Source organism: Ailuropoda melanoleuca, chromosome 17 (assembly GCF_002007445.2).
Source record: "Ailuropoda melanoleuca isolate Jingjing chromosome 17, ASM200744v2, whole genome shotgun sequence".
NCBI classification, from domain to species: domain Eukaryota; kingdom Metazoa; phylum Chordata; class Mammalia; order Carnivora; family Ursidae; genus Ailuropoda; species Ailuropoda melanoleuca.
In genome coordinates this window covers 21,259,111-21,286,580 of record NC_048234.1, presented here as the reverse complement: position 1 = coordinate 21,286,580, position 27,470 = coordinate 21,259,111, and the positions used below count along the sequence as shown (strand labels likewise).

At 43.2% G+C, this 27,470-nt stretch overlaps 1 protein-coding gene across 1 annotated transcript in view; it reads right to left on the bottom strand.

The window, feature by feature from the left end:
• LOC100471017 (histone-arginine methyltransferase CARM1) overlaps positions 1-27,470 on the bottom strand; it is a 109,192-nt gene that overhangs the window by 62,811 nt on the left and 18,911 nt on the right. The window contains exon 4 of the mRNA XM_034647333.1: positions 12,801-12,911. Within this exon, the coding sequence (XP_034503224.1) occupies positions 12,801-12,911 (111 nt within the window). The remainder of the gene's footprint in view (positions 1-12,800; positions 12,912-27,470) is intronic.

Here is a 27,470-nt window from a genome sequence, read left to right as displayed (position 1 = left end):
GTTCCCCTTCCAGCACTGCCCCAGGTGCCGCTGGGCCCCAGCAGTTTCTTGGGCACTTCACTCGCCATTCACACTCAAGTTGAGGGACACTCATCTGTCATTTCACGGCTTGTTGGCAGAAAAGCATCAGTGCGAATACCAAGACACATCAGCAGTCAGCCCGTCTCAAGCAGGTCAGATGCCCCATCAGACACGCAGTGTGATAGTTTAATCAGAGAATCGTGCGGTCCTATTGCTTCTGCCTGAGAGGAGCAGACTTTCTTCTTTTCAAGAAAGCTCTTTTCAGCTAGCTATTAGGTTGCTGAATGAGGGACTCTGCACAAAAGCAATGCTGGCTCCTTGTGGTCTTTCAGATCATTAAAAAGTTACCCAGGTGGCCAAACCAGTTATCATTTCCTCAGCTACCGCAGATGAAAAGAGCAAGATTGGACACCAATCTGAGGCTACACGACGGCCAAACCGTCAGCCCAGAGCCGAGCAGGATTCATCCGTCCTGCGGAAAAGGAGTCACGGTGATTACTTAGCATTGTGTGGGGAAGGCAACCTGTTGATCTGACTGAATATTTTGCTCTTTAGACGTTGGCTTGGCCTCCAAGAGTGTCGCACAGCCAACATGGCTCATGGTTTTTTCTCTCTCTCTCGTGGCACTTGCCACAGGGAGCAACTCTCGAGCTGCCTGAAACTGGCTGGAAAAACTACAGTTGGGGTTGGGGGGCGGGAGGGGCTGAGGGTGAGTGAGAAGCGAATTCACTGCTAGGGCTGAAGGGAGTTCTAAGACAGCAAAACCTTTTTAGCAAGGATAAGTAATCAACCATCAGAATGCTATTTAGTTTCATTCCTGGGAGAGCTCAAATAATGCCTTTCTTATTTGGACAAATTTAAATTACAGTCTGTCCCACCTTCCCTGCTCGGCTTGCCAAGAAAATGAGCGGCCTAATCACCACTCCCTGAAAACGTGTAGCTGCCAAGCACAAAAATGCTTTAGGTCGACATGCACTTTTTTGCAAACATGCTGCTTCTCTCCTCTAATGCCCGGAATCAAACGGAGCCTCACACAGGGGCCGACAACAGCCGCGGACAACGGGGGCTGCTCGGGGTAAAAGGAGGAACAAAGAGGCAAGTGGCCATGAATTAAGACTCTGGCTTAAGGAAAGTATATTTCGGATGTTGCAAAGTGAGCTCAGGAGTTGTATGAATTCCGGTTTAAATTTCGAGATGACCAACGTGCCGGTGTTGGCAAATGAGCACACCTTTCCACAGCAGATGAACGGCTGCTGTGGTTTGGGCAAATCTCTTCTACAGCACCTCCTTTGTAAATTGAAGAAACTGGACATCAATGTCCAAAGTTCTTTTTGGCCTCCAGACTGTTATTCAAATAAAAGTTGATCCAGAAGCCCAATAAGTAAAAGAGATAAAAGCAGTGTTGCTCTCCTAAGCCCCAGAAAAATGCAGATCAAAACCACAATGAGCGATCACCTCACACCTGCTGGGAGGGCTATTGCCAAAAAATAGCAAAAAGATAAGTGCTGGTGAGGCTATGGAGTGACTGGAACCCCACACACTGTTGGTGGGAACGTGGAAGATGGCAGCCACTACGGAAAAACAGTGTGGAGTTCCCACAAAACATTAAAATAGAATTACCATATGATCTATCAACCTCACTTCTGAGTATGTACCCAAAAGATGTTAAATCGGCCTCCTGAAGAGAGATTTGCACCCTCACTGCAGCGTTATTCACAAAAGCCACGACTTGGAAATAATCCAAATGTCCATCAAGACTTGAATGAAGAAAATGTGGTCTATACACATACAATGGAATACGATTGGGCCTTGAAAAAAAGAAGGAAATCCTGCCATTTGCAACAACAATAGGGATGAACCTTGAAGGCATTATGCTAAATGAAATAAGCCAATCACAGAAAGACAAATAATGCATGATGCCATTTGTATGAAGTATCTAAAATAGTCCAACTTATAGAAGCAGAGCATAGAATTGTGGTTGCCAGGGGCTAGGAAGGGGGGAAAAGGAAGAATTGTTCTTTAATGGATGTAAAGTTTGTGCTGTGCAGGGTGCCTAGCTGACTCAGTTGGAAGAGCATATGACTCTTGATCTTGGGGTAATGGGTTCAAGCCCCACACTGGGTATGGAGATTATTTAAATAAACTTAAAAAAATGAAGTTTGTGTTATGAAAAATGAGTACGTTCTAGAAATCTTCCGTATAACATATCACCTGTAATTAACAATGTGGTATTGTGTATTTTAAAATATGTTAAGAGAGTACATCTCATGTTAAGTGTTCCTATCAAAAAAAAAAAAAAAAGACACACAAATACAAGCATGCAAATAGAAACCTAACACAGGGTAATTTTGGGAGGTGATGGACAGGCTAAATACCTTGACTGCAGCGATGGACATATGTATATGTCCAAACTTTTCAAGATGTATATACATTAATTGTGCTGCAATTTAAAAATATCAGTTATACCTCAATCAAGCAAAAAAAAAAGTGTGGGGGGGTGTAAAGGAAGCAAAAATGCTAACTTGAAAATATATCTGTAGTCCCATGTTCACAGAAGTATTGTTTACAATAGCCAAGACATGGAAACAAACTAAGTGTCCATCAATGGACGAGTGGATAAAGGAGTCGTGGTACACACACACACACACACACAAAATAATATCTATATACACACACACACATACATACACAATGGAATATTATACAGCCACAAAAAGGAGGGAATCCTATCATTTTTGACGACATGACTAGACCTTGAAGGGATTGTGTTAAATGAAATAAGTCAGAGAAAGACAAAGTATGATCATATGTATGGAACCCTAAAGAAATAAGCACAATACAACCAAAACTAAAAATCCCACCAAACTCATAGAAAAAGAGATGAGATTCGTGGTTACCAGTGGTGGGGGTGGGGAGATGAGGAAATGGAGGAAGGAGGTCAAAGGGTACAAACTTCTACTTAGAAATAAGTACTGGAGACGTAATAGAGAAGGTACGCTGGCTAACACTGTTATATGGTGGAGAAGAGTTAAGAGAGTAGATTCTAAGAATTTTCATCACAAGGAAAAATTTCTTCTTTTCTTTTTCTTGTATCTGTATGAGATGACAGATGTTAACTAAACCCACCGTGGTAATCATGTCACGAAATATGTAAGTGAAACTATTATGATGCATGCCCGAAACTTACACAGTGATGAATGTTAATTATTTCTCAATACAAATGGGAAAATAAGGAAACTGAGGTTAAAAATAAAAGCAAACTTTTAAAAGTCAAAAAAAATTTGAAGTCAATCCAGTTGTTTTTAACCAAGGCTCAATGATGCACACAAAACATTTGTTAGGCTTCCAGCCTTTCTGGCTGTTACTAAATTGGACGTAATATAATGTACCCATCATAAAAAGGGGGTGTTGCTGTCACTGTAGGGAGCTCAGGGCAGGCAGGCTCCTACTGCTCAGCCAGCTCCCTTACTTCCCCAACTCAGACATTGTGGGAAATCCTTTTGGGGGCTGTTTCATCTCTGATGTTATATAATCCGAGTAATTCTCAAAGTGTGGTCTCCTGACTAAGCGGCAGCAACAACAGAACTTATAAGAAATGCAAATTCAAATGCAAACGCACATCCCTGTACCTCCTGCCTCAGAAGCTCTGGGGGTGGAGCTCACAATCTGTTACAGAAATCCTGCAGGGGATCCTGAGGCCAACTCGGCTGGGCCACTGTGTTATTCCCTCCCTGATGCCAAAGCAGTTGTGCTCCCTCTCGATGGTCACCAAACCGGAGGCCAGCTGAGAATTTAGTAGGTTTGGGTCAGCGCTCACAGTTTCTGCTGGGGAAAGGATTTAGAAACAGCTAGGAATTTCTCCTGAGACCCAGATGTTACCGAGCTGCTTCACACACTGCTCTGGCCAGTCTGCAGAAGCTCTGGAAGGGCTGGGCACCATGCAGAGCCCCTGCATCTTGTAATTGTCTGGGTTTTAAAAAAGAGTCATGAAGGAAATTTCAAAATGCAATTTAAACACACACTTTTAAATGATGTGCTCTGCCTGGTCCCAAACCTCCCTTTGTTGCCTGGTGATCCCCCTCCCGTGATCTCTACTGGGTTGATTTATACAGAGACATGGATGAAATGAGGCCCCACAATAGTACTGATAATCGCCATAGCGACAATGATAACAAAAGCTAGAGAATGTCAGGCACTGCGTTCATTTCTATATCGATTTTCTCAGGTGATCCTCATAAATATCTTCACAAGGGACTATTACTATCTACACATTTATAGGTGAAGAAAATGAGGTAGAGAAAGGTCAGGTAACTTAATATGGTAGGTAGAATTGTGTGCCCCCCTCCCTCCAAAAAGTATACATTCTACTCCCTGAAAACTTTTGAGTATGTGACCTTCCATGGCAAAGGGGCCTTGCAGATGTGATTATATTAGGGATCTTGGGATGGGGTGAGTATACTGGATGGTCTTCATGGGCCCAGTATAAACACAAGGATCTTTTCATGAGGGAGACAGGAGGGAGTGAAGAAGATGGTGGTGAAAACCAAAATCACTAGGCAAGTAATGTGGGCAGCCTCTAAAGGCTGGCCAAGACAAAGGATAGATTCTTCCGTAGAGCCTCCAAAAAGGATGGTCCTGTGACAACTTGATTTTAGCCCCACAAAATCCACTTTGTATTTCTGGCCTTCAGAACCATAAGGTATTATATTTGTATTGCTTTAAGCCATTAAATTCATATTAATTTGTTATAGCAGCAATAGGAAACTAATACTTGCCAAGGTCATGTGGACACTTTTCAAAATCATATGGCCATTATTCTGTGGATCAAGGACACAACCCCACACTGTCTGATTCCAGAATCATCGATCCTAATCCTGGCAAAGGTGTTTAGGGCCTACATTATAAGGAATGGAGTGCTGAGTGAGATGAGGAGGCTTAGATGTTTTCTCCCACATGCCTTCTTGCCTTGTCAATCCCCAATCCAGCTTTAAGAAGGGTTCTTATTTCCTGGGTAGGGTTTTGTGGCAAATGGGGTAGTATTCCACATGGACTCCTTTTTTCCTTTTTTTTTAGATTTATTTATTTATTTGAGAGACAGCATGCACGAGGCAGGGGAGGGGAGGAGGGAGAGAGGGAGAGAAGTAGACTCGTGCTAAGCATGGAGCAGGAAGTGGTGCTGGATCCCACGACCCTGAGATCAAGACCTGAGCTGAACTCAAGAGTCGGATGCTCAACTGACTGAGCCACCCAGGTGCCCCAAACATGGACTTCTTCAAACTGCTCCTCTGTGAAGTGTGTTACTAGGTAATTTTGCCAATGGAGGAAGGTTTCTTTCTTACATGGCAGACCTGTCTGCCTGTTGAAGTGCTTCAAAATCAGTTCCTTACAAAGAAAAGGATGGTTTTGCTCCTGGCTCCTGGCAGAACTAGCTACAGGGGTAGGGGCTCCAACTTCCAGTCAACACATGAACCTCTTCATCTTCAAGGAGCCACGAGCCCCTGCTTACTTAGATGCTCGAAAAGGAGGTGGCAGGAAGGGCTCGTGTCTCACAAGCTGTGCCCCATCTTCATGACCTACCTTCTCCAAGGTTCTTTGTTATCCGTGATATGGGGATGATATTAACTTCCCCAAGCCCCTCACAGAGTCTTCCTGAAGAACTACATCTTTATGGATGTAGAAATGCATCCTAAATTCTGAATGTTTGGCTATGCAAAACGCTTATTGGTATTATTTTCTTCAGAGATTCCTTACTGCCCCCTCTTAACTTTATTGTCAGTGCAAAAATAAAAAGTGTTGATGGGCTGGATAGAACTTCATGACTCAGGCATTTGGTGTCTGGAGAATGAGAAGAAAGAAGTAAGCTGCAGGACACACTAAAAATACTGGAGAAAAAAAAAAAGCCAGCTCAAAGAGTTGAAATCAGGATAAACTCAGAAAACTTCAAAGTATATGATCTTCCTAGTGTTCAAGATTAAAAATTAGAAGTACCTTTCAATAATTGGCCTTCAAAGCATTTTGTGAAGAGATTATCCACCCATTTAAGATGAGGAATCGCCTAAGAACCTAAGGGTTTCCAAAAAGGTCATTGTTGGCAGTAAGAGGTGAAGCATGAAAAGACAGCATTTCATTTCTTTCACCCTTTAAGACTTCATTCAAATCCCATCTCTTCTCTGACAGGCTCCCTGACCCGCCCAGCAGATGGGAACTGTTCCTGGACCTGGCGCTTCTCATCGCTGCCACTCACACACACTCATGTGCATTCAATGTCTTGTGTTGTGAATTTCACTCGTCTGAAATCCAATGGGCTGTAAACTACTAGAGGGGAGAGATCATGTCCTACGTGTACTCTGTGTCCTCACAGGGCTTAGGATATTCGGATAGAAGGCACATCATGTCAGGTGGTGCAGTCCATTTCTAGAAAGTCTTTGCTCCCAACTAAAGCACACCTGACCAACTGCCCTGTGGCCTGGCCTAAGCTTTTAGTGTCATCTGACTTATTTCATCACTTCCTGGACTTCCTATTACATCTTTTTCTCCATTCTCCCCCAGCTTCCTCTCTGTAGCCCTGAGTTAAGATCCTGAATCTTGATCTTGTAGTCCCCGCTGTGGCATATGTTACCCATCCTTGCTTCAGGACCATGGGACTCATTCCCCCAGCTGCTGGAAGGTTGGCAATGATGGCTCTCAGCTGGGGCTGGTCTTACCAAGTGCCCTCATCCCAGAGAGCCACCTGAGCCAAAGCCACAGCCCTTCTTGAGGGAATGCTCATAAAAAAGGTGTGGAATGTAAAGGCCCTTGCCTTGAGGTGGCTCAAGCCCGATGTGTAGCATCAGCTTGGGGACTCCTGTGCAATTAGATGTGCACCTTCTTGTGACCGTGTTGCAGTTAACACCTCCTCTGCCCAGTACCATCCTGCCTCCTTCGTTTCCCCACACGTCAGGCTCCCGAGAGCCCCCGTGAGAAAGTTCCTGCATGCAGCTCTCTGTATCGGAGTCTGTTTCCTAGGGAACCTGTTCTGTGACAGATCTCACACATAAATAAGGGGATAAACAATGCCCACAGCATGAGGGACTGGGGAGAGTGCCTCACCTAACGTGGAGCCAGTCCGATCTGGCCAGGGCCCCCAATACCTGGCAGTGAACACAGCCATCAGCCCGGCCGCCATATGCCAACAGAGTGAAGTCTGGCCACTTGTGTCCTCTCCCCTCCATCACTGCTTCCTACTAAGACTTTCTGCAGTGATGGACACGCTTCCTCTCTGTACTTCCAATCCCAGAGCCATTAGCCACTGTGGCTGCGGAGCACTTGAAATGCAGCTAGCGTGACTAACGAATTTAATTTTTAAAAACTAATTTACCTTGAAATATAAACAACCATGGGTGTGTCGTGGCTCCCATTTAGAACCGAGCAGCCCTATGTCATGAATCCAGTAGGTCTAGAAAGGCAGAGTCACAATGGCTCTGATCCCACCTGCCTTTACTTTCACTGCCCATCACCTCGAAGTACCTGGTCTGACTCCTTAAAAGTCATCCTAACAACGAAGCATATGTAGGAATATGAACGATGTACCAGTCAAGTCTGATTATTGAGTGGCCCAATAATGATGATGAACATTGTTAAATCTTGGTGCCAAAAAGCTTTGTTGTAAGTTTAAGTTGTTTGTGACACATAAATCTATTCATGATTGCTTACCCTCCTTGTCTTTCATTCTCCTGGCCCTCTGAGGAATTAGATGGAGACACGTGACCTGTGTTTGTGTACAGTTTAAATTAAGGAACATCCTCTTCCTTGATCGTATATGTGTATACATTTGATTAATGCCCTTTTCTTCTCCATTTGGTCTGTATGATCCCGGAGCTTCAGCTCTATGTTTCATACATAAGAAAGGAAGAAGAGAGCAAGACAGAGCTGCCATTTTGAGGTGGACAGGCTGGAAACCCATGGGAGACCTTTAGTCCTGCCCTGTTCTGTGGAAAAGGATGATCTCTTATTACTGACCCAGAAATGTCAGATGGGACCCAGGGTGAGAGCACATGGCTGGACCTGGGCAAGTTCATGACCATTCTGCAAAAAATGACTCCGTGTACGTGCCCTCCAGACAAAGAGTTACTCACATCATCCTGCCGACCGAGGGTCAGCCCTTACAAAATCAGTTTGAGCCACTGAAAGCAACTGAAATTGAATTCACTGCAATTTGAAAATATTCTGTTTACTTAAAGCCCAGAAGCCTGGCATGAGAAGAAGTACCCAGGCCCAGGCGATGGTAGTTAAATTTGTTCATTTTTCTTTCTTGTTGCAATTTTATCTTTTCCGAGCAATTTAATGAAGACTCCAGAGGAAAGAATTAAATGTCTGCTGGTTCAATTACCAAATAATGAAAAGGTCGAAAGGAGCACCATGCACTGTGTGCTGAGCGGCTATAAAAGCCTATTCTTAGAGGGAAAATCTTTTGTGTGCTGTTCACACTCGCATTTGGCCACCCACAAATTGTGCAGACGAGTGTCAGTGTAAGAAGCAGAAATCAAGAGCTGGTACAGGTCGCCTCCACCAGGGTGAAAAGGCCTGGCCCACGGGAGCATCTCGTGATGCCCACGGCAGCAGCCGGAGGCACGGCAGAGGCCACAGTCTTCGTCAGGAGGGACCAGGCTGGCATTAAATCCATCCTTTGAGAAGGTTCTAATCATGCTTGGCCCTGAATGCATTATAACTAGCCTGTCCTTAGGGCCACATGCAGGGAAGGTCTCGGGGGTCAAAGAGACATGCCGGCAAAGATTTCAAGGACTCTGTGCAGTCCCCACAGCATCTGAAAAGCCACCCCTGCTTCCAACCTGCCCCAACTACACACAGAAAAGAAAGATTACAGAAACACAGAAGTCCTCTATAGAAGCCAAAACCAAAGATAACATAAAGCTATGGCTTTTGGGATTCATTAGAACATTCGTTTTAAAGCTTTAAAAATCAAGTCTCCCTGGAAATGATATACAAGCAAAGAGGCAGTTCAGTATAGACTCTCCTCGCCTCGACACCCACAGTGACCGTCTCTCCACTCATGCTGGGGCCTCCCCAAAACCTTTTGATCAGTAACATCGACAGACTCAACGGACAAGTCATTGTACAGCGCCTTTTTCACCTTTAAATTAAGTTCTTTTTTGGTTATATAAGAGAATACCCTCCTTCCTAGGAAATACACACTGAAATGTTTAAGGATAAAGGGCTACGATGTGTATCACTGACCCGGAGAAACAAGTGTGTGTGTGTGTGGGGGGGGTCTGAGTGGCTCAGTAGGTTCAAGTGACTGACTTGATTTTGGCTCAGGTCATGACCTCAGGGTTGTGAGATCAAGATCGAGCCCCGCATCAGGCTCTGTGCCGGGCGTGGAGTCTGCTTAAGATTTTGTCTCTCTCCCTCTCCCCCTCTGCCCCTCCACCCCTTGCTCATTAAAAAAAAAAAAAAGTGTAGGTATGTGTGTGTGTCCATCCATCTCTATCTCTACTCAAATATATGTAAACATTTACACACACGTACATACATAGCCGTGTGGAGGAGATGAGAGAAAAGCACGAGTCGATGATAAAGTGCATGGGGTAAAATGTGAACAACTGTTGAATCTAGGTAAAGAGAATTTGGGTAGCCTTTGAACTATTCCTATTTTTTACAACTTACCTATGAGTTTGAAATTATTCCACAATTATTCAAATTGTGTCAAAAGTTATAAATAGTTTAAAAAGTTTTAAAATTTTAAATTTTTTCTCTTTTCTTCTCCTGTGGATTAGCCTCTTGCTAAAGACCCTCGTAACTATGCAGCAGCCACACTCTGGGTAAAAGTGCCCACGAGGGCAGCCCCACTCTGTGAGAAGGGTAACAACCTTGCTGATTATTTAATCAGGATGAGGATTCTCTTGGAGAAACCAATCACACAGAGGGTTCTAGAATGGCTCCTCCCATGGTGTGCTGATGATTACTGAGAGTTTATGCTGGGGTTGGAGACAGGATTATGGCTAGGAAATGCAAGGGTGTCTCTAGCTAATTTCTTCTTGTTTTCCCTTAAAATACTATAACCAAGGGTATTAGGTTTTCAAGGTTTTAAAAAGAACTAGTATGTCTCGAATCACCTTAAAATATACGGGAAAACAAACTGTATAAGAAAAAGAAAATCCCTGAATTATTTATGTCACTCTTTTTCTGGGGTGGTGTCTGATACAAGAGACAGTAGGATCAATCTCTTATCAGAATAGAACCTCTCTGAAGACAAGAATAGACCTTAATCAGTACTGCTACTCTTATATTCCCAAAATTGTGGGATGTAATTGAATGAAGGTATGATTTTTTTTTAAATCCTTTGAGACTTTATTGAACTGCTACAATACATCATTAGTTTTTGATGTAGTGCTCCATGATTCATCGTTTGCGTATAACACCCAGTGCTCCATGCGATACGTGCCCTCCTTAATACCTGTCACTGGGCTAGCCCATCCCCCCACCCCCTCCCCTCTAAAACCCTCAGTTTGTTTCCCAGAGTCCATAGTCTCTCGTGGTTCATTTCCCCTTCTGTTTACTCCCCCTTCATTATTCCCTTCCTTCTCCTACCGATCTCCCTGCTATTCCTTATGTTCCACAAATGAATGAAGGTATGATTAAATGATTGAGCAGCACCTGAGACAAAGTTCTATGCTCACCCCCTTATCCTCAGGAATGCATAAGATCTATGAAAATCTGAGTGGAGGCACTTTTAACTATAGGGTTCTCTCCTCATAAGCTTATATTCTCTTCTCCTTTATTTAGAATTCCATACTTAAAGTCTACTAGGACCATAAAGAAAGAGAAAAGGTGAATTATGAACTGTAAAAAGTTATTTTCCACACATATAACTGAGAAGGCTTAATATCCAGAATATAGAAATCATTCCTACAAATGAATTACAATTAGAAAAATAATTCAAAATAAAAATTGTCCCAAAAAAAACCTTAACAAAGGTATTCCACAGAAGAGAATGGCCAAAACACTCTGCAAAGATGCTCAAAGTCATTATTAAGTGGAAAATGCAAATTGAAACTGCAAACATCATGTCATAAATACCAGATGGGCAAAAATTCCAAAGCCTGACAATACCAAGTGCTGCCAGAATTGCAGAACAAGGGCATTCTCAGTTACTGCTGGAGGGAGTGAAAACCGGAAGGGCCACTTTGGAAACCAAGTGGGCATTACAGAGCAGAGTTGAAGGCAGGCCTGTCCTCTGACCCAACAATTCTACTGATGGTTATATGCTGAGGAACTCCAGCAAAGATGTAGTGGGGGAGTGCTGTAAGAATATTCTTAACAACACTTTTATAATGGAGGCCATCCAAAGTCCACCAACAGAACAGTGAGCGAACAACTTGAGGCATTTCATACAAGAGCACATTCTCCAGCACAGAGGATAAATAAACAACAGTTTTATGCATTAACAAAATGATCATCAGGAACATTACATGGAATGCAAAAAGCAAATTAAAGAATGCATACATCATGATTCCATTTATGGTAAGTTCACAAGGGATTTGTTTTTAGGGACAGAAATACATGTGGTAAAACTTGATAGAACAAGGGAATGACAAGCAAAAATTCAAGATAGTGGCTACCTCTGTTTAGAGCAGAAAGGAGAAAAGCAATCAGGACAAGACACATGGACCTTTAACGGAAATGCTAATGGCCTATTTCTGAGGAGACGTACAGGGCCCCATTCATTGCCTGATCCTTTACACTTACACATTTTACAAATATTCTTTTGCATGTATCTAATTTTCAATAAAAACTTTTAAGAACCGGTGAAGGAGCAAATGACCAAAAATATTTTCTCCAACATTTGATGGAAGGAAAAAAGAGTTCAACATGCCGGCCATCAGGCTCTCACACTCTTCCCTTCCAAACATGCTTCACTGTCTACTCGTCTCTGGTCCCTCTTTGCTCACTCAGTCCAAAACCAACCACCACCCTGAGCTACCAGTTGTCTGGGGCTGGGAGAACATTACGTGACGTTCATCAGAAGGAACAGTCAAGCTTCCCTCTCTGTCATCCTACCCCTCGTGAAAACTCAGGCCTCCTCCAGGTGTGAATGACTAGCACATCACCCTGTCCACGCATGTGCACACATACATCCAGTCTCTGCAGCTTGACTGGGCTATTATTCTATCCAATATTACCGAAAGCCATTATTACCTGACTCTTGACTTTGACTTATTCTCTAATATTTGTACACACTTCATGATGGTAATAGAGCACTATATTAAAACAAAACATCTTCCTATCCTCCAATCGGAGCCTAAAATCTGAAAATGCTTCCTGAAATACAGACATCTATCTATGTTCCAAATACGACCACATAGCAACAGCTCCTTAAGTCCAAAGAAAAATTTAAAGTGAGTGGTACAGCTATTGTCCATACATCACTTAAGAACAAAGTAAATCTAGGTCCAGGGGAGTCTGACTCCTCACGTCGGTAGGTCATTAAAGATAAGAAGACATTCATATCTCCCAGGCCCACCTGCCACCCAGTGGATGGGGAAGAAGAAAGTTTTGTTCTATTTTCAGTATCCTACAATGTTTTAAAAACTTGTTTTCCCATCAACTACTACAGTGAAGTCTGGATTCTTGCAGCAGTAAAATCCCAACAGGAAAAAAAAAAAATCAGACTGGTAAAAAAAATTTCTTCTAAATGACCTGCTTGGAAGAGCCCATCACCCAGTCCCCCGAAGTTTACCGAGGACTTAGTTAGGAGCTGCTGTAAAAATACAACCACTTACTTCAGCATACTGTGCTACTGAACTGGCTTCGACAGCGTACACTCTCCTAGCTCCAGCCTGTACAGCAAAAAATGATAGTATTCCTGATCCGCAACCAACATCTAGAACAACCTGGAAGAAAAAGCAAAGACAAGAAAGAGGTGAGAACACACGCAGGTATCCTGGCCCCATGCCGACTTTGAGCCTCGTCATCAGACCTAATTAAGGTACGAGATGTGCTATTTGAAAGTGGTCTTACCTTGGCCCAGTTATGAATCTCTGTGAGACTCCTTTTTCTCAGATGTTTAATGGGGTTAATAATAGCCACTTTTTAAGGTTTGCTGTAGGGATTAACGAACACAAAGTGTATACAGAGCACTTGGCACGTAATTGGTGTTTTTCAAATCATTGCTCTTATTATTATAGTTTCTTTGTAGCATGGATTGCTTTTAGGATGTTTAGGGCCAAAAAAAAAAAAAAGTGTTCAGGGCCAAGAAAAGTGAAGTGTCATGACTGAGCTTGCTGATATTATCAAAACTGTTAGCACGAACAAAATGAAAACTCACCAGTTTTTATATGTTCTGTATGCTTTATATATATACAACTTTATATATATAAATAAATATATTTATTTATTCAGAAATAACTGAAGATAAAGTCTTTAAAAATCCAAAAGTGAGGTATGTGCTTGCTTTTTTTCCAGGCCTCCCCACAAAGTTGGGGAGGTTTATAAATGGAAGGGAGGAGGGTATTAAGACAGTGGACACATGGAATCTACACCCACTTTTCTTCTATTCTCTGTTCTCAGACCTGGGACTTAAATCAAGAAAACCAGCATTCACTTGTGCACGACCTACTAGCACAAAGGTCCAACACTTGACCCGACACACTGAGAGCAAGTGGTGGGCGGCATGCATTGGGTCCCCTCCCCGAACACTGCCAAAGCCAAAGCCCAAATCTTTCTTTTTTTAAAGATTTTTTATTTATTCATTTGACAGAGACAGAGACAGCCAGCGAGAGAGGGAACACAAGCAGGGGGAGTGGGAGAGGAAGAAGCAGGCTCATAGCGGAGGAGCCTGATGTGGGGCTCGATCCCACAACACCGGGATCACGCCCTGAGCCGAAGGCAGACGCTCAACCGCTGTGCCACCCAGGCGCCCCCCAAAGCCCAAATCTTAATCTGATCACTGAAATTTAGGGCTACGGGGTTCCTGCCACATCAAGGACTTTGACTCTTAGCATCTTTCAGCACTAGCTTTGAGAGAGATATTTTGATTGCCTCCGAATCCTCACTATAAACATTTGAATAAATAGCATTATTATGTCTACTTCAGAGATGACCAAATTGAAGTTCGGAGACATTGACCAACCAGCCCAAGTTCACAAGCAGCAGATAGGGGAGCTAGGACTTGAATCTGGCTATTTTTGCCTTCCAAGCTCACGTTCCATAAAGCCATACACTGTTTACTTAAATTCATCTTTATAAATCTGACATATTAACATAGTGATACCAATAGGCAATGTTTGACAAGGAAACAAAGTATTACTCAGTATTACTTTTTGTAGGAAATTTAGAAAAGATTTTTTTTTTTTTTACTTGATAGCAGGAAAATTTTTCCAAAAAACAGTACCAAGCGGGTGTGTGTGCGTGTATGTGTGTTTTAACTGCAGTACCATACTGTGCTGACACAGATACTGTGCCATCCTTCTAGAGAGCATGCTGTTAGTGACGGGTTCACAGTGCTCACTTATATTAATTCTAGAACTGTGGCTGTATTCCATATGGTTTCCTAGGGTTTCAGTAATTAGGAGCATTACCAATTTAAAATGTCACCCAGGCTCTGGAATTTGCTGTCAGGCTGTCTATACTTTTAGAAATACCAAATTTCTTCCCCTCATCCTCCCTCGGAAATACATCTTCACACAGGCCCCACTCCATTCCAAGAACACCTATTGACCACTCTTTAGGAATGAAGGCCATTAAGGTGGACAGTACAATCCGCAGCCCCCCAGAAAGACATACCAGATCCAAAATAACTTTTTTGGAGCCTTAGTCAATAAAAATATAAAACTTAAGATTCCACGTTCAGTCCAAAATATGAATGCAAAATTAAGAAACAAGGGAAATTGCACCTGCTTGCTCTGGTGACAGGTGCCCTAGAAATGTGTGAAGGGTGTTCTCTGTCTTTTATTAGGGTGCTGTGAAGCACATCTTAGAACAGTGTTTTTCAGTTCTCTTGATCCTGCGGATTAAAACCAGAGTAATGTTTGCACTAGGAGAGAGAGGAGAAAGGTAATGGGAAGAAAGAGGAAAAGGTCGGAGATGGGAGGGAGCCTGATGTATGCGGTTCAACCTTTGCCAAATTAGTCAATTTGGTAGAACATGTTCTAATAGACCCAGACCATATCCGGAGAAGATGAAAAATTACAAACTAAGGCAATTTTCCAAATGCTTTATTTCAACACCTAATTTCAGGCCAAAATAACCTTATTCATTTGGTTATTTCAAAACAGAGCATAGGCCTTGGAAAAGAGTCTGATCTTTTGCTAGCATGATCCAGATAATGCCATCTGCTTTCTACTTGTGTATTTGAGAAATTAATAAAGGGATTTTCAGTCTGGGACCGATAGGAGAGGGTGGGGAGTGAAAGGAACATTTTGCCTTGTCTATGTAAGCCACACAACATTGGAAAAAAAGGTTTGGAGGGCATAGAATAAATTCTTTGGTGAAAAAATCAAAGGCTGAAGCAAATATTTAGGGTCTACTGGAAATATACTATCCTTTCCAGCTGGGGTTTCCAAATCTGGGAGAAGAGAGGACCCTAACACAGATAGGGTTTCTAAAGGACACCTTCCTGACACCATCTATTTGATAGTCAAGCCTCCTTGGGATGGTCAGTACATGCTTTATCCCCATTTTATTGATAAGGTAACTGAGGCTTGGAGACACTGCTTCCAGCCCAAGGTAACATGGCCGGTAAGCAGCAGAGCTGGAGAGTGCCTCCACACCATCGTGGCCTTCCTCTGTGTAGGAAAAGATGAGAGGAAAGGGTGCACCATGTAGAGATGAACATCTGATCAGATTATACCGGAGCAGGCACCACCAATGGTGCCACACAGCTAGAGGGAAGGTCCCCTCTTCTTGGCGTGTTGTCCTTGGGCCTCAGCAATCCATCCGCGACTAACTTTCCTGGCCTCTTTTTCTGTAATTCTCCTCTCTTCTTCCCTACCCCTTCTAGGCTCAGCACCTGCATGCCTTTCCCTGATTCTGGGATCCCTCGTTCACCACCCCTTCCACAGAAGCAGGTGACAGCCCGAAAGAGGTCTGTGCTCTCTCAGGGCCCAGACTCCATTTCCCACTCCCCTGCATCCACGTGTGGCTATGGAGCCACTTCGGCCCAATGGAGTGTGAGGAGAAGTGACCAGTGTCCCTTCTGGGGGAAGGTGGCTGAAGGTGCACTGTGCCTTCCCCACAGTCTCTGCTCCTTACGCAGCAGCACTGGAAACCACCTGATGGAGCTAAAAAGAGCCTGAACCCCTGGGTCACCCTTTTGGGAAGAGCTGCTCAGAACACACTGGGCATGGCATGAGAAAGAATGAGATTGTATTATGTTAAACCACTGAGATTTAGAGACTGTTTTGCTTTCATAGTTGGCTTATGCTGACCAATACTTTTCCACTGGGTGAAGTCCGTCTCATTTTTCTACCCAGGGAAGTGAAGACCAAGTCCAGAGATCACATCTTTGGGACACTTTCCCTGACATCCCCAGACAGTCAGTCTAGGCTGGGCTCTCTGTGCCTGGCACATAGCTCTTTAGGAAAGCTTATTACAGGATATTGCAAGTGTTTCTTTCCATGTTTGCCTTCCCTGCTAAGCCCATGAGCTCCCAGACACAAGAATCACATCATTTATTTCTCAGCCCCTAGTACAACAGGAAAACAGAAACCATTAATAAATATTTGTTGACAAAATGACTGAATGCAATGACTTAACAGGGCAGTCTCCTCATTCCAACATTGCCTTGAACTATCTTTGGAAAAGGCTTATGAATTTTTCCAGCCACTTGAACTCTGGAGGTGTTCTTGCATGCAAAGCTATCAACCAAAGAGGCTAAGCCTAGGATGCCCTTGCCTTATTCAAGACTTATATTCTGAATTGTTTCACCCAACCTTACCTTCTGCTTCCTGGCTTATTTCTTATTTCTTGGCCTCCAAGGCACCTCACAGACCTAACACTTTATACTGTTTCTCTTCATGATCTCTATCCTTCCTCCTTGACTACGATCCCAACACATCCCTTGGGTTACTCTTGTGACTATTTGAGACAGGCTTCTTGGAAGGTTCCATGTTCCTTTCTGCCACAGGACCTTAGTACATGCTGCTCCCTTTGTGTGGGGAGCTCCCCACTGCACATTCTATATCAGCCTATGGCAATTTTTTTTCTTACCTACTCAGTGCTCATTGTGCTAGATATTTTCTATTTGCTCCTCCAGATCTGTGCTCCACTCTCCTCTACCTGCTCTTTGTCAGGAGTCTAACATATGGGACTGCACCAATGGCGTCCTTGCCATTAGGCTCCAGTTGGAAGCAGTCAAGAGAAAGGACAACACGAGATCAAAGTGAGGACCATGAGGTTAGATGACTTATTCTCCTAGTCTCCTCCTTCCTGGGTCTCCATGGATTGGATGTCCCCTCTACCCAAACCACAGTTTCTACTGGGCTTTCACCTTTACAGCCATGACCATCCTGTCCAGTCTCCTCTCTTGCCAGTGCTGGGCTGCTTCAATGCCCTGTGCTGATTCCCTTAACTCTGCACACATCTTGATATACAGTCCTATTATTTAATTCTCCTAAAGCATCCTGTTGGGTGTGCCATCTCTCTTCTACAGAGTCCCTGGCTGATACACAAACTCATCCTTTTGATTCCAAATTGCTCCTCATGAGAGAAGACATCCCTACTCTTTGCTCCACTCCCAAGCAAAGTAAAGTCCTCCTGTTGTATGCTTTCTTATCATCACCTCTTCATCCCTTTCAACACTCATCACAGTTACAGTTTTCTATTCAGTGAGTGATTATTTGATTAATGTCTGCTCCCCTGGACTGTAAGGTTTATTTTTTTAATCAAATGTATGACTGTAATGTTCCATGTTAAACATAACTTGCTAATTACATTAAGTTATTAAATGACACCCCAAACTCATACCATATTCTATCACTTGACCCTCTAATGTTAGAGTTCCTCAGGGCTTGCTCTTAAGTCTTCATATCTTCTCACTTGACATTCTCCCATCTCTCAAATCAGTAGATCTCATCAGATCCCAAAGATTCAATTACCAATACTGAGACTATTGATTACCAGGCTTGAATTTGCAACTCAGACCTTTCCATTTAGCTCTCGTTGTCCACTAGACAGCTCTGATATTTTTTCAGAATCTTCAAACTTGACATTTCCAGAGTCCTGTTAATATCTTTTCTCCATGCTGCTCTGCTCTAGGACTAACTCATTAGTGGCATCAACGCTGTCATTCCTCAAGCTGGAAACCTGAGTGTTTTCCTGGGTTCTTCTCTCCATTTTTCTCCCCTATCCATTTAATCCTGAGTATTCTTTTTTCTTTCTTTTTTTAAAATTATGTTATGTTAGTCACCATACAGTACTTCATGAGTTTTTGATGTAGTGTTCCATGATTCATTGTTTGTGTATAACACCCAGTGATCATTGCAGTATGTGCCCTCCTTAATACCCATCACTGGGCTAACCCATCTCCCACCCCCGCCTCTGAAACCCTCAGTTTGTTTCACAGAGTCCATAGTCTTTTATGGTTCATCTCCTCCTTTGATTTTCCCCCTTTCATTTTCCCCTTCTTTCTCCTAATGTCCTCCATGCTATTCCTTATGGTCACATATAAGTCCAACCACATGATAATTGTCTTTCTCTGCTTGATTTATTTCACTTAGCATAATCCCCTTCAGTCCCATCCATGTCGATGCAAATCGTGGGTATTCATCCTTTCTGATGGCTGAGTAATATTCCATTGTGCATATGGACCACATCTTCTTTATCCATTCATCTGTTGAAGGACATCTTGGCTCCTTCCACAGTTTGGCTATTGTGGACATTGCTGCTATGAACATTGGGGTGCATGTGCCCCTTTTTTTCACTACATCTGTATCTCTGGGGTAAATACCCAGTAGTGCAATTGCTGGATCATAGGGTAGCTCTATTTTTAACTTTTTGAGAAGCCTCCATACTCCATACTTTCCCAAAGTGGCTGTACCAATTTGCATTCTCACCAACAGTGTAGGAGGGTTTCCCTTTCTCCATATCCTCTCCAACATTTGTTCAATATAGTACTAGAAGTCCTAGCATCAGCAATCAGACAACAAAAAGAAATAAAAGGCATTCAAATTGGCAAAGAAGAAGTCAAACCCTGTCTCTTCACAAATGACATGATACTTTATGCGGAAAATCCAAAAGACTCCACCCCCAAATTACTAGAACTCATACAGCAATTCAGTGATAGGATACAAAATCAATGCACAGAAATCAGTTGCTTTTCTATACACTAACAATGTAACTGTAGAAAGAGAAATTAGGGAATCGAATCCATTTACAATTGCACCAAAAAACCATAAGATACCTTGGAATAAACCTAACCAAAGAGGTAAAGGATCTATACTCTAGAAAATACAGAAGACTTATGAAAGAAATTGAAGAAGACACAAAAAGATGGAAAAACATTCCATGCTCATGGATTGGAAGAATAAACATTGTTAAAATGTCTATGCTGCCCAGAGCAATCTATACTTTCAACACCATTCTGATCAAAATACAATGGCATTTTTCAAAGAGCTGGAACAAACAATCCTAAAATTTGTATGGAACCAGAAAAGACCTCAATTTGCCAAAGAAATGCTGAAAAACAAAAACAAAGCTGGGGGCATCACATTGCCTGATTTCAAGCTATACTACAAAGCTGTGATCACCAAGACAGCATGGTACTGGCACAAAAATAGACACACACATCAGTGGAACAGAATAGAGAGCCCAGAAATGGACCCTCAACTCTATGGTCAACTAATCCTTGACAAAGCAGGAAAGAATATCCAATGGAAAAAAGACAGTCTCTTCAATAAATGGTGCTGGGAAAATTGGACAGCTATATACAGAAGAATGAAACTCAACCATTCGCGTACACCATACACAAAGATAAACTCTAAATGGATGAAAGACCTCGATGTGAGACAGGAATCCATCAAAATCCTAGACGAGAACATAGGCAGTAACCTCTACGACATCAGCCACAGCAACTTCTTTCATGACACGTCTCCAAATACAAGGGAAACAAAAGCGAAAATGAACTTTTGGGACTTCATCAAGATAAAGAGTTTCTTCTTCTTCTTTTTTTTTTTTTTTAAGATTTTATTTATTTATTTGACAGAGAGAGAGACAACCAGCGAGAGAGGGGACACAAGCAGGGGGAGTGGGAGAGGAAGAAGCAGGCTCATAGCGAGGAGCCTGATGTGGGGCTCGATCCCATAACGCCCGGATCACGCCCTGAGCTGAAGGCAGACGCTTAATGACTGCGCCACCCAGGCGCCCCAAGATAAAGAGCTTCTTCACAGCAAAGGAAACAGTCAACAAAACAAAGAGGCAACCCACGGAATGGGAGAAGATATTTGCAAATGACGTTACAGATAAAGGGCTGGTATCCAAGACCTATAATTAACTTCTCAAACTCAACAACCATAAAACAAATAATCCAGTTCAAAAAATGGGCAGAAGACATGAATAGACACTTCTCCAAAGAAGACATATGAATGGCTAATAGGCACATGAAAAAAATGTTCAACATCATTAGCCATCAGGGAAATTCAAATCAAAACCACATTGACGGGGTGCCTGGGTGGCACAGTCGTTGAGCGTCTGCCTTCAGCTCAGGACATGATCCCGGCATTCTGGGATCGAGCCCCACATCAGGATCCTCCGCTAGGAGCCTGCTTCTTCCTCTCCCAGTCCCCCTGCTTGTGCTCCCTCTCTCGCTGGCTGTCTCTCTCTCTCAAATAAATAAAATCTTTAAAAAAAAAAAAAACCACATTGACATACCACCTTACACAAGTTAGAATGGCAAAAATTAACAAGGCTGGACTGTAAGGTTGATTAAGGGAGAGACTTCCAACTGCTTCTCACCCACTACTGAATCCCTGATAATAGCACAGGGTCTGGCACATATTAGAGACACTCACTAAATCTCTGTTGAACAAATTGAGTACATAAAAATGTGTCTCACTACTACAAACAGGGAACCAATTCATGACCCAGAAAATATTACCTCCTGAGAAAGCACCTTCTACCAGTGTAGCACATCCCTCCAATCTAGTGATCTTAAGCATCCTTCAAAGGATGATTTTTTTTTATATTGCCATATTATCATTACACTATGATCCCACTGGCTCTTATGTACAATGTTCCTCTGGAGAGGGAATTCACCCTCAGCTGCCCCTGGATACACAGGCAGTATCTGAAGACATGGCAAATTTGGGGCTTAGATGAGGGAACATAAAAAAATGGTGTGAAATTCCTGCCAGAATGAATAGGGAAAAGTCAACAATTGGTCCGTGTAATAGTGGCCAAAAATTCTGAGAATTTATTTGTAAATAAAGTCTGAAAAATACTAAAAAGATAGGGTCATCCTTTTGCTTATACAGATGATTTTAATTACATGCTCTAGTGGTTTTCCTGGGCAAAGAAATCCTGCAAAATGTTTGGACAGGGCTAAAAAAGCTCCAAGTGGGTTCAAAGCTCTTTATTTGGATTTACTAGATTAAAACTAATGAGGAATATCTGGGTCTTCATGGAAGTGTGAAACAAAATTATGCTTGAATAATGGAGTAAAAATAAATATGTACTATTTGTTTTATACTTACTATGTTGCTATGCCTGTTTAGAACTTTGTAGGCATCACCTTATTTACTTGTGATGACAACTCTATAATCAGAGGACTATTATTTTCTCCATGTTGTAAAGAGGCTGAGAATCCGATGAAGTTCAAGTTGTGTACTTAACAAATGGCAGAGACGAAATAAAAAAACCAACGTACCTAATTCAAACCCTGTGCTCTTAACCCCTCCCTTCATCTTCCAGCTACGTTATTCCTTTTACTGTTCAGGTTACAGTAATATTGGTCACAGGTGGCCTTCTTCTCGGCCCTAGCTTTTTTATAATTATCTTCCAAGAGTGAGGTTCCTGACCATCCCACAATCCATTCCTCCAGTTATGCCAGTTATTATTTATTATTTATCCTTTCTTTCTTTCTTTGCTTAAGCACATCAATAGCTGCTCTGAACTGCAAGCCCCTTTGCAATTTTTCTTTGCCCTGTATGCCTAAATTCTGTGCCCAACCCATGTGTCCACTTCCACGGCAAGCAGTCCTTCTTTCAGCCATCCTCTTATTACAACTGCAGACACCCCCACCAAAACACCCACAGTGATACACACCCCATGCTCTTGCAGCACGGTGCACAGTACCATCATGACCTGCATGGACCACCTACCTCCATAGACCGCACTGAACTCTGCCAGTATCCCAACTCTTGGCTGACAGATGGACTAAAAAGCTTCTAGGCGGTAACAAAATGAAGGAACTGCATGGCCTTTTGTGGTCAGAGAAGAAAAATTCCAAATCATCTCAAGGCCTGCAGAAGACATCCCTTAATGGCCTTTGCAGCGAAGACTTAAATCTTGTACAGATAATTAGCACTTTCATTACGGCGTAAGAATCCTGCCATGATAGCTCCTCGTAAGACAGGATTCTACATCTGCTGTGCAGTGAAACTTGGTTTCAACCAAAGAGCTGTCTGTGTTTAAATAATACATAATTACTGCTTAGTACCCTTGCTTCATCCTGCCTGGTCTTCTGGCAGAGGATAGATAATCCCATCACCAATCTTTTAACCACCTTTTTACCGGTTCTCCCATTATTATGGAAAATACAGAATATGTTTATCACTCTTAGTTTATCTTCCAATGATTAACTCCCTTCATACACTGCCAATGGTCTTGGATGAGTGCACCTAGCTCTAAAGCTTTAGACACTCCATCAGACATCTATTAAATGCCTCATGTTACCTACTGTGCCAAGCACTGCTAGGTGCTGGGAATGCAGAGATGAATAGAGAGAAAGATGTGTAAGAAAGAAGCACGACAATGTGTCACAGCGGCAATGACTGAATGATATAAACGACACAGCAAGAATACGAAGGAAGAATATTCCATCAAGGAGTGTGGAAAGACTTCAAAGAGGTAAACAGAGCAATGAAAATTGAAAGTGGAGACAATGTTGTGCTGTTGGCATTGAGGGAGTGGCTGGAGCACCTGTGAATGACGGAGCCGGTCACATTTAGGAGACCATGAATTTCCTGTGTGCCAGAGGTAGACGTGACTGAGACACGAACGTGCTGCAACCAAAAGCTGGAGAAACCGGCAAATACTCGATCATTGATGGTCTTACATAGAAGACCAAGAGCTTAGACGGGATTCTTAAGCAGAGAAGGGTCATAAAATGTTTCAACAGGAGAATCCATTGTTGCATTTTATTTTTTTTTAAGATTTTATTTATTTATTTGACAGAGATAGAGACAGCCAGCAAGAGAGGGAACACAAGCAGAGGGAGTGGGAGAGGAAGAAGCAGGATCATAGCAGAGGAGCCTGATGTGGGGCTCGATCCCACAACGCCGGGATCACGCCCTGAGCCGAAGGCAGACGCTTAACCGCTGTGCCACCCAGGTGCCCCCCATTGTTGCATTTTAATAGCATCACACTGGTGGCCTGGGTTGGAGGGCAGTCTCGGAGGAAGTAGAGCAGATCCGGGTGGTTCCTAACCAACATCAGTCCCTTCTTCCTTCCTATCGGGACCTCCATATTACTGAGTATTTATCCTCCTGCATGCAGTTCACCATCCCCAGACTCAGGGAGGGATCCTGAACCTTCTAGCACAATCCTAGCTGGTTCCCTTCCTCTTGCCAGCGATGGCTTGAGGCTTGGGTGTGTGACACAACATTATTAATGAGACCTGAGGGGATGTCTGCTGGGGGCTATTGGGAAATTTATTCTCCCCCCTAAGACAGACACATAGAAAAGATGCCTCTTCCTTTTTGGACATGTTTAAACTAGGGTGTGACGTTCAGAGCAACTGAGTTAAAACACCTTGGAGTCATACCACCTTCAATTGTTCTAGCCAACTAGAGTGGGGAGCTTTTCCTGTGTAAAGCCAAAGATATTTTCATTCTGGTCCAAGTAGGGAAACTAACTGGAAGACTGGCAACATTCCAGGAAAGGTACGACAAGGAGGAGAACTAAGAATGATCCGGGGGACAGAGGAAAGTGGAAGAGTTGCAAAAATGCAGAGTTCATAGAAGTTAAAGGACTTGGAGACTGGAAAGGAAAAGAAAAGGTCTAGATTGACTCCAGGTCCCTGGCTGGGGTAGTGTTTATAATACAGTCAGGTTTTGCATCATGCCCGAATGGAACATTTGCCTCACTGTTTGGCTGCAGCGGCCCTAGAAATCGCTGATCTTTGAAGACTGGAGCGGAGTTTCACTGGTGCTCCAGCCACTGCTGCCTAAGGAGTCTGCTGCGGGGGCTCCCCTCGTTCCTCAGATTGCCCACGGGTAGGACAAAACCGCGCTCCCCACTCATCTCCCACACATTTTGTTCCTTGCCTCTTGCCTCAGTTTCCTTGTTGCTTTTGAGGGCACGAGGCAAGCACTACAGCACCCGCTCAGCCCTCCTGCCTGTGTGACCTTGAAGTGCAAGGGAGCTGACACCCCCCGGAGGCGAACTTTGACCAATGCAAGATGGCAGCCAATGGACAAATCATGATCTCCTTTCCTCCCCTTTGATGAACTGCTTGGAGATAAAGTGGCTTCACATGGCCTCTTTGAAGACACTGAGCAATCAGTTTTTCATTGAGCTGTGGCGAGCTCAGTAATATGCTCTCTTATTCTCTCTCTCCCTCCTTCCCAGCCTCACTGCCCTTCCCCTTACTCGTGCTTTCCTGAGATTGCCCTTCCTAATAGAGTACGAGCTCCTGAGCCTCTGCCCCATGATCTATGATTTAGGGAACTGTATGGAAGTTATATGAAATTAAACATGCTTATTGGGATTTTTTCTGTTATTCTGTCTTTTCTGGGCTTCTGGCACTTCTAAATTCTAAACCCAAACCACCACTGAATCTGAATGGCTGCCAATAGCTCAGATCTAGGAAATTAAGTGAAAAGTGGAGCCCAAGTTCTAAGTTCATTGGAGCCCAATAAATCAGGTTCTAGTACAGTACTTACAACTGCTTATTAATTGACCATTGGGGCCTATATAACTGCTTCTTACTGATTTTTATCTTGTTTGTCTACTTGCATTCTTATCCTGGAAAGCAGATATTAAAACAAAGTCACCTACTTTAGAAATTATTGTTCGACAGAGTGTTCTATCTAATTCTTTAGCAAAGTCAGTACCTGCTCCAGATTGGTCCTTCATGGCACTGCCCTAGAGGGAACATGAAGGCTTAGAAATTCAACCCTAGGAACTTTCTAAAATGGCTTACATCCAGTGGGTAGGCACTCCATCAGGCCGAAATTAATAGTAAGATAACCAATAAAACCACAGTAGTGAAATATTAATCCTTCAAACCCTTCTCTTTCTTTCCTAGTTCCCTCACATGCACAGCTGATGCATTGACAATATCACCTTAGCAATCTGTCCCTTCTTTAATGATTTTGCAAAAGTGGCATCTGGTATTATGGTCATTAGTGCCATTTACCAACTATTTCTGTTTCTCCTTATGCGCGCATGGTAGAATCGCACTCCCTTGCTCTTTAAAATTAGGAGTGACCACATGACTTGCTTTGGCCTATGTAATGTGGTCAGAAACACCATGGGTCACTTTCAGGTGGAAGGTTTAAGAACCGGGGGTGTGGTCTGCCACTCTCTCTTTTGGCATGTTGCATGTGGACGCTACTCCTTCAGTTGGGTCCCAGGGTGAGAATGAGACAAAGTGCAGCCCTCAGCTGACCCCCAATGGATTAAAAGAGACATAAAGCTCTGGTCGTTTATGCCATGGAGGTTTGGGGGTTGACTGTTACAGTAACAGAAGCCAGTTACCCTAACAGGTCTGGGGAAGTCATATCCCCTTAGAAGCGCCGATGACCTTGGATTCAGATTCCCCAGTGATGCCCGTCTGCAGCATTCTGATGCTGTGCGAAGACTCTGCCTATGGTAGCTGGCTAAATTCTTACAGCCACCACAGAAGTGTTCTTACCCCAATTTAAAATTTACCTTAAAAAAACTAAGGGCACATGTCATCATCTTGAAAGATGCAGAGATGGGCTTTGAGCACAGATATCTTGGCTAGAAGTCTGTCTGTTGCATGAAAGCCCCCAGCTCTCTTTCCCAGATGCCCTAAAAAACGGTCAAATGGTCTGAGACCACTGTTTACTCAGTCTTTTTGGCTCTCCCTGAAAGCTGCACTTTGCTTTCATACCAAATAAAAGCATCTTCCTCTGCTGACTCCGGCGTCTCTCTCCCGTTCTCCTCCAGGAGCCGATTCTACTGAAGCGCGGGAGAGTCCTGGCACACCCACCACCTGCCTTTGCACTCACATTCGGGAAATCTCCGCAGAGGCCCCTTAGGGCTTCAGGGGCCAAAGAGATCAGTCAAGACTGAGGCCCATTTTTATGTCTTTCTGTTCACCTTCACCTCACAAAATTAATCCCTGGGAGGAGCTCTTGTGATATATGACCCAACATGAACCTTGGCCTCTGTATTGGCTTAAAAAGTGTCTCCCAGAATTCATGTCCACCTAGAACCTGTGCATGTGACCTTGTTTGGAAATCGGGTTTTTATAGATATATGAAGATAACAACATCCTAGATTATGGAGGGCCCTAAATCCAATATGACAGATGTCATTACAGGAAGAGAGAAATTTACACACAGAGACACAGATGCATGGGGAGAAATGCCACATAACAACAGAGGTTGGAACGATGCACATACATGTCAAGGAGCACAAAGGTTTGCCAGCAACCACAAGCAGCTAGGAAGAGGCAAGGGAGGATCCCCCCGAGCCTTCCAAAGGCTGTCCTGACACCTTGATCTTGAACTTCTGGCCTCTAGAACAGTGAAAGAATAAACTTCTGCTGTTCTGAGCTGCCCAGTTTATGGTTATTTGCCTTGGCAGCCACAGGAAACTAAAACAGACTCCAAAGTTCAAGCCATAGGAAAAAAAAATGCATTACTCAGGTCTCTCTGTAGAGATATATACATGTAGATATAGATACAGATAAAGATATAAATACAAATATATAGACCTGAGTTTGCATATAACTATCACTTAATAGCTGTGTATGTATGTATCTCTGGTCCCTTTATCTATACTATTAGACTAACAAGATATATCGTATTTGTCTGCTGTATGGTATAGTGGGCACTTGCCATTCTGGTGCCTCTCGGCATCTGAACCCCTTCCTGGGTTTGGACAGCGCCCCACTTCTAAGGCAGCACCAACCTCCCAATAGAGAAGTGGCAGGTGTCCGATGCTCTTTTCTAGCACCCTTAAAGCTAAATCACAGGCATGACCGAGGTTCTGGCGAGAAGATGTGCTTTGGCGCAGCACGTGAAGATTCAGGGATGCCACAGAAT